The 8,343-nt window shown below is 36.3% G+C and overlaps 1 protein-coding gene across 6 annotated transcripts; it reads left to right on the forward strand.

Annotated features, from left to right (window-relative positions):
* The first annotated feature begins 803 nt into the window (after nucleotides 1-803).
* LOC118268004 (REST corepressor 3) lies at nucleotides 804-8,149 on the forward strand. 6 transcript variants are annotated; one of them, XM_035582276.2, is made up of 11 exons: nucleotides 804-1,093; nucleotides 1,418-1,570; nucleotides 1,644-1,858; nucleotides 1,939-2,127; nucleotides 2,628-2,720; nucleotides 3,885-4,000; nucleotides 4,155-4,386; nucleotides 4,900-5,053; nucleotides 5,248-5,376; nucleotides 5,514-5,599; nucleotides 5,684-8,149. In XM_035582276.2, exons 1-11 carry the CDS (start codon nucleotides 988-990, stop codon nucleotides 5,774-5,776), a joined length of 1,566 nt encoding a protein of 521 aa, XP_035438169.1. In that variant the 5' UTR covers nucleotides 804-987; the 3' UTR covers nucleotides 5,777-8,149. The 6 variants fall into 6 exon arrangements, with proteins under 6 accessions (XP_035438169.1, XP_035438167.1, XP_050550212.1 ...); XM_035582274.2 differs by having other exon boundaries at nucleotides 806-1,093; nucleotides 5,248-5,400; XM_035582275.2 differs by having other exon boundaries at nucleotides 808-1,093; nucleotides 1,433-1,570; nucleotides 5,248-5,400.
* The last annotated feature ends 194 nt before the right edge of the window (nucleotides 8,150-8,343 follow it).

Raw genomic sequence — 8,343 nt, forward strand, 5'->3', positions numbered from 1 at the left:
GAACTTCTAAATTCCAACCAATAGTTACGGAGTAAGCATTGACTGGCTTAACAAACGAACAATCTTTTCAGCTTCATTAGTATAGTTTTGTTTTCGGTTAATCGGCTCTCAAATCCTTTCCAGAGGAACTATAATGTATGACAAACATCGATTGCATTGAGCAACCGCGCCGTTTATTGATAAAATTAATTCTAGGCTTTAATGTCTCACTTTTAGGACTTCTATTACCAATTAATCATGATAATATTTGTTGTCAGCTATGTCATAGCTCATGATGTAGCAGTATCTGTCTAAATAGTGTAAGTTTATACATTGGTGAAAGGAATTTTGGTTTGGTCTTCCATTTCTTATCATCACATACAACCAAGATGAGATGATGCTTAATAACGCCATCTCTCTTTATAAAACTAAACAAATGTTTGAACTTAGTTGTAGGCGTTTTTCAATATGGGTTGAAATTCCACTGTGAAAAGTTGTTCAATTTGCAGTAATAGTATTTAGTAATGTAAAAATTAAATAAGTTCAATTTAATGAATGAGGATAATTGGTCATAAAACTAATTAATTTATGTGCGGTGTTTCGTGTGATTTCTAAAAGTCTGTACATAAATGTTACTCGTGTTAAAAATATTAAAATAGAAGTTTCAAGTAAAATACTAAGTCCTTCTGCCTTTATTTTAATAAATTTTGCAATAAATTTAAATAAATACATAAATTTTACGCCTTTCAAAAATTTAGGACGGAATATTTAATTTTCAAATTATTAAAATAAAGTGAATGTTTAGTGAAGTACAGACGCCATTAAATGAACTATTACAATCTGGGGCTGGTTTGTCAGATTATTGATGCGGTGGTTTGAATCACGTTTGAATTTAAGTGCGGAGCTCTATATTTCTTTTAAAATCTTTTATTCAACCACAGTACTTCATAGATGAGTTTTCGTATTGTGTGTTAATTAAGTGAAATCTGTGTTATCAAGTGTGTAATCATGGTTTTGGCCGAAAGAAGTAATGATGTTCGAAACGGGAAGCGGTCAAGGGGGCCAAGCCCCAATGGCCATGGAAGTCCAGATTCCAGTTCTGAAGATGAGAATGGTACGAAATACTCAGAATTTTTTATTGCTTTATGTCGTCATGAAATAATTTTAATGGGATATGGGGGAGCTTTTTGCATGTTGATTGGCACTTCTACTTACGAAAATATCACACGTACCTATAACAAGTACATACTTAATTGATTGATTGTAATAACAGGTCGAATAATATTCCATATTGTGTTTGTGTTAACATATTGTTGTGGAGGAGACATAATTATCATGATCATCTGACACTCGTGCTTTCTTTTTATGCTTACCATCATCATCGCCTTGCTGCTGCGTTCATCTCATCCACAATAATAATAAACACGCGACCAAGCAGTAATACCGTTTGCAGCTGAGAAAATAAGAGTGGGCAGAGATTACCAGGCAGTGTGCCCTGAACTGGAACCAGTAGAGCAACGCAGACCAGAACTTATTTCTGACAGAGCTTTATTAGTTTGGTCACCTACCTGTGACATATCTGACATCAAATGTAAGTGGAAATATAGTTATAGGTTTATTTGATTTCCTCATCATCATTTTTTCTAATAATTATATTTTTTTAGTGGATGAATATATTACTACAGCAAAAGAAAAATATGGTTATAATGGAGAACAAGCATTGGGGATGTTATTCTGGCACAAACATGACCTCAACAGGGCTTCAATGGACCTTGCCAACTTCACTCCTTTTCCTGATGAGTGGACCGTGGAAGACAAGGTTCTCTTTGAACAAGCTTTCCAGTTTCATGGCAAAAGCTTTCACAGAATTAGGCAAATGGTAGGTTTTCTATGGTATAAACATTAACAGATTAAATGTTTAACATTTTTCAATGATTTTAATGATTTTTTTTACTTTAGTTGCCAGACAAATCAATTGCATCATTAGTAAAGTACTATTATTCATGGAAGAAAACAAGGGCTCGTACTTCATTGATGGATGTCGTCAGTGAAGGTCGCAATGCTACCAGCTCCGGAACTGGCAAGCGTGAATCGGGTGCAGGATCAGAACCAGGCGGCTCTGACAAGGATTCAGACAATGATGAGAAGGTATGTGTTGCTTGCATTTTATGTTTCATTGCTTGTAACATTTATCAAGTATAATTTGCTCCTTTTTAATGTGTGCAATGTCATTGTATTACCAATGTACCTAATTACAGTAATGTCAACTGTCTCACATTCCCCCAGTATTACAAGACAGTATATCTGGATTGTCCAAATTGTAACTATGTACTCTACAAATGCATTTATGTGTCACCTGTTTAGTAAATAAAATAGCAGAGCGGCAGAAACTTTCTTACGACACATTGTACGGTTTTTCTTTGTCACTGTGACAAACTATTTTCAATATTTTGAAAATTGTGTTCACAGAGTAGATAATTGTTTTAGTGAATTATTTGCTCTGCATGTAGACCATTTCATATTGTATAATAGATAGAACCTAAAATATGATTCACCATAATTATAAATAAAAGTAAATCATACCAATTAGCCGGGTGCTTGGCGGTCGCATATTATTGTTAGTTATGGACTTGTGTTAAATGTAACAGAAGTGGACTTTCCACCGTGGTATTGTCCGAGGAGGGAAGTCCCTCGCGGCAGGCGGGGCTCCACAACGCGCCGCCGGCCAGCAGGGCGCCCAGGTGGGTGCTTTGCTTCCCCACATTGCGTATTAACTTGCTGTCACCATGGAAACTTGATGTTCAATGTCTTCTTCCATCATGTCACTTGTCTATTCAATTGGTGTTATCTCATCCATTATATTGATGTTTGGTAACTTCTACTTGAGAAATGCTCCTACTTCAGAATCCCAATTCATGAGATGTCTTTCTTAGTCATGCCATGTCATAGTCTGCACTTCATAGCATTAATTTGTCATCATGCAAGTTTTGATTGTGGCAACGTGAGCTTGTTTACTAGTCTAGTATCCACATGATAATATGTCTATATATTATTTGAACAATGTTTCAGTCAGTAAGCTATAAATGTTTGCTTCAAATAACTATTCACTTGTAATTTTATCAAATATTGTACTCCACCATATTGTAATTATTACCATAATTTAAAAATATTATGTCCAAATGCTTTATGTATTCTGATAATGCTTGTTAATTTTAATTTTGACCGCTCTGCATTTTTATTTACAAACTATGATCACTACTACTCTCGTACATACATATACAACATTAATATATACATCTTATTTTATAAATACTCATGATACATGAAGTTATTACATTTATATATATTTTATATAATAAACACAGATTCTGTATCAAAATTCTTATGTCTATAGCACATATCAAACTGTATGTAAGTACTTGTATGCAAATGGATAAAGTTTATTTTTTCTTGCAATATTATATTTTTGGTACGGAATACGATAATATGCATTACTGAAAAAGGAGAATGTATGTTCTTTAATACGCATCAATTGTAATTGTTGTGTTGTGGTTGTTGATGGACCTTCAAGACAAGAATCCATTGTAATAGTGCTGTAACTGTGTACTCATTGTGTTCCCGCATTAATCAAACTTGTGTCATGTAGCCTGCCTCCTCCCTTCCTCCCAATCTCCCATGATTTTCCCGCATGCTTCCTTTAATAGCCCCGAACAAAGAAGGAACAACTCGTTTAATAAATCTAATGTGTGCAGAATATCATTTAATATTCTAATGGGTTTTAAAAGAAGTGTGTGAGAAGTCATTGTAAACGTCTTTGTCCGTCCCTACACGATCGTTGTAATATTTCGTGTAGCTGGTGGAAGTCGTAATGTGACAGGAAATGTAAAATGTTAATTGGGGTTTAGGGCGAGGGCGGCGGCGAGAGTGCGGGCAAGTGGTGCACTGTGTGCGGCATTCTGTGCAACCAGATCACGGCGCACAATTCGCAGAAGTTGTGTCAGGCATGCCTCGTGCACGCCAGGTCGGTAACGAAACTACTCTACTACAGTTTTATTAGATTATCCACTCGTTGCAATCACTTGCATGTTACATAAAGCAGCTCAATAACATTTCGAGTGTGGTTTAATTAAATGTATTTAGGGATGGTTGTTTGAATATTGGCGGTGATGTAACAGACGCACGGGGACGATGCGACCGCTGTGCGGACCGTCCGGCAGACGCGGTCCGGGGTCCAAACAGCAGCGGTACAAGCACCGGCTGCCGCGCGGTATTTACATCAATCACGATGATCTCGTCGCCATGGCCACCGGCCCTCAGCCTGGCGATCCCCCGCAGCCTGGACTTATCAATCATGGCGAAGCCATGCTCAAAGCTATGGACAGAGAAGTTATATCTCTAAAGAGACAAGTAAGAAGCAACTCGCTACGATGTCGCTATGTAGTGTCGTTGCAACACATTCTCACCCTTACCTCGACACTGTACTTCTAAACATGTTGACATCGGTCACTTTCCTGATACAACATGGATGTGACTAAACATTTGTGTGATGTAATGTGAGAATGTGATAAATTAACTAATTTTATTACTTACTAGACATTACATTTGTAGTAGTTCATGCTAATTATACTACAATACTGTATTAGGTGGTATTGTGGGAAAAAGTATTCTGCACACATAGATTAGATGAACAACGTTTTGTTAAAGTTTTATTGAGTTGTAACATTAAAAATCCCCAGAAAATGTCGTGCTTCATTTTTTGCTGTGCGTCCAAATCCCAAGTCCTACTACGTAGTTTCTTGGATAATCCAGATATGCACTTTGTATCCTATGTTCAGAACTTTTTAGTTATGTATTTGTGATTGTTTCAAAGATGTAGATGTTTATAATGATCTAAATACAGAGACTTCAATTTTGTAATAGGTGCAACAAAACAAACAGCAACTGAGTGCGATGAAGCGTAAAGTGGGCGACACTGGTGTAGAAGAGTTGAGGCCCGGTGAGCCACCAGCGAAGATCAACTCTCGCTGGACTAATGATGAACTACTCATGGCAGTGAGGGCCGTCAGAAAGTACGGTAAGGGATTACCAATAAGTTTTATTTTTCCTTGACGTTTTGGCTTCTTTATCACAATATATTTTTCCTTATCTAACGAATGCGTCAATCGTTTTCCCCGCTCGTGGGTCATTTACCAGACGGGGATTTACCATAACGTAGATGACTTGTTCATGAAGTCACTTTATTTATATGATTCTGTTTTCTTTATGCAGGAAGAGATTTCCAAGCTATCGCCGAAACACTAGGCACGAAGACTGAGGCGCACGTCCGTTCTTTCTTCATCTCGTATCGCCGTCGGTACAACCTGGACGCTATGGTGCGCGAACATGAAGCAGAACGTGGTAACGCTCATCATATACAAGCCGGTTTGTACGCTTTAATGTTCATTTCTTATGAACAAGTAGCTTCAGTACAAATAAACTACAATAACATCGAGATCGTCGAGACAATGTCATAACACAAGTTAAATAAATTGCAGGTACCACAAGCACAGAATCTGCTGAAACAGGCGACAACACTAACAATGGCACAGATTCGTCTCAGTCTACGAACAAGGATGAAAAAGTAAGTATTACTTTATTTAAATTAAAATTTAGAAATCTTTTAAGTAAAATGCTGGTTTCATGACACGTATTGTCTTGTTTTAAGATGGAGGTAGACAGTGAAGGCGTCGCTATCGGAGCGTCCGCGGAGGCCGGCGGGCCGCCCACGACCCCGCCGAAGCACAAGCCCGCCAAGTGATGCGGCGGCGCGCCCGCGCGACACACTCGCGCCTCGCGGCCTCCGCACGCCGCGACCTAGTGTCCACCGCGCCCCAAACATTTGGGTATCGCACCCCATTCCATGAAATCATAACGTGGCGGGATACACCGATTACTATTATATAAGACAAAAGTAGGTTTCGTTTATTATATATATCGAGTAGGAAAACGAGTACGTCTCTTTCACACGCTGTATATTAAAGTGCTGTTTTCAGTATTCAATCGAAAAACACAGACAGACGTAATTGCACAACTCGTAACTATGTAACCTATTTTAATGGTGCCGATTATTATTATCAACTAGACGTACTAATCATAATGTCTGGTTGATTATAAACTTTGAAATTCTGATGGCATAGATCAGAGATAATGTTTGTATACGCTTTAGGGAAGCATCGGACTTGTGTATATAAATTATAACGTATGCTAATAGGTTAGTTTCCAGATTAGGGAGCTTGTGTAAAGAATGTAATCGTAAGTGTGTTCCTGTCTCTGGTTTCTCTATGAGGTACACAGAAGAGCTGTGCTCTTTCAATGAGCTGTTGTGCTTTGTCCAATATTTCTTCAGAGTTCTCAAGTGTGATAGATTATAGATTTATATTATGGGATAACACATTAATCACTTGCCTTATGTAATAAGTTCGTCTCATGTACTCGCATGTTTACTAAAATATGGCTTAAGTATCACAGGAGATATAATTATTCGAATCTTAACTAACTAGGCCCTTCTGTGGTTTTTATTCTTAGGCTAAGAAGTCACAGTGCTGCTACCCCTTTTGCCGCGGTTATAAAACTGTAACTCGCGTAAAATGTGATATTGAGTATGTGATGTTAGATTCATGAGTAACCAACTTATATTTTTTCCCCTCATTACTTCTTATATTTTTCCCCTCATTACTTCTTGAAATAAGTAAGGACAACAAACTAGTAATCTCTGTTAAAATAAACCACAAAATTGCGGTTTCGTGAGTTTTCAAATAATCAGATCTCCACGCGCAGCCGGCGCGCATATAGATCGCTCTGTGACTTCTTAGCCTAGTAGTTTTCTATATAAATGATTCTAAGAGATAATAGTAGCTAGATATTTTTATGTAAGACTTATTATTTTAACGATAAGGATACTATCAATTTGGAATGTTAAGTTCAGCCGTAGTTTTAGGTAACAAGCGACGGATGTTTTAGTGGTTACGCAAATTTCTATTATGGATACTCATATTATAGGTAAAATGGCATTTATAGTCGCGAAAATATAAAACTCCAATAAAGCCATTGACAAACCGCTTGGTTCAATAAAAGCAATATATCGAATAATACAATATTTCTTATGCACATGTAGAATAGCTATTTTATTATACATTTTAATTATATAACTTTTCCATACATTTAAATAGAGCGATATAGAGAATTGACGATATTTTTGTACTAGTAAAATGACCTCCCGATGATTAGGAAATTTTGGTGTGATTAGTTGATGTTTTTTAATGAATGGTATTAACTTTAATTTTGTACTTTTATTTAGTGTTATGGAGTAACGCGTTTATAGCATAATTTACGGTATAATTTTAAATAATAATATATGTACATCACAAATGGGATGAGCTATTCGCACCGGTCGCTACGAAGCCGAAGATGAATCGTTACCGATATATCATTGTTCTTATTCATTGTGACTACTTGGCTGTACATAATTATGTAGTATTATTTACGAATAAACTTCAGACGGTGCACTCGGTACTGAAATTATGTTATACTAAACTGAGGTGAAGTTTTTCCAGAATTCATTTTGTTAAATTCAACGTCCGCCTACAATTGACGTAAGCAATATTTTTTAATTCAATTATTTAATATAATAATATCGATGATGGAAAATATTAACTGATTACAGATAAGTCTGTAACGATTTTATTATTTGGGATATGGGTTTATAATAATTTCTGTAAATATTATTATGTTCCTCAATGTTAATGTAATTTGTACCTAATTTGCGGTCAGACAAAACTGGTTTACTAGATTTAGTTTGAAATCCTTAGCATATTTATGAACGGCGTAAAACCTTAATCACTCCAAAGAGATATCCACAAAATGAAGTCATCTTATTTATTGACGCTAATTAGGGCTAGTAAGAAGATTGTTACTGAATTAAATTATTTTTATTAGGATTATTGTTTTCTGTATATTAAGAACTTAAATCAATTGACAAAGTTTTTTTTTATTATTAATAAGTAATGCTCAAACTTATTTGTTTTGTCCCATCACTTGACCGTGGTCTCCACAAATTATTTAGTAGCTAAAACCGAAGTTAAGGGAGTTTTGATTTTAAGAATAATAAATAATAATAATAAGTATGTATTGATTTGAGCCTTTTATTTTTATCAGTTTACATTCCTACCCCAGAGGGGTCTAATTATGTTTACAACCCTGGGCTGACGAAGTTCATGTACATGAGGCACATAAAAGTTTCTTTGTATGGGATCACACGAGTACACGGACCACCAGACGGTAAGCTATCGGCGCCTTTGCACACCAAAACACACGAATAGTTACAAC

Source organism: Spodoptera frugiperda, chromosome 6, assembly GCF_023101765.2.
Source record: "Spodoptera frugiperda isolate SF20-4 chromosome 6, AGI-APGP_CSIRO_Sfru_2.0, whole genome shotgun sequence".
Classification (NCBI taxonomy): domain Eukaryota; kingdom Metazoa; phylum Arthropoda; class Insecta; order Lepidoptera; family Noctuidae; genus Spodoptera; species Spodoptera frugiperda.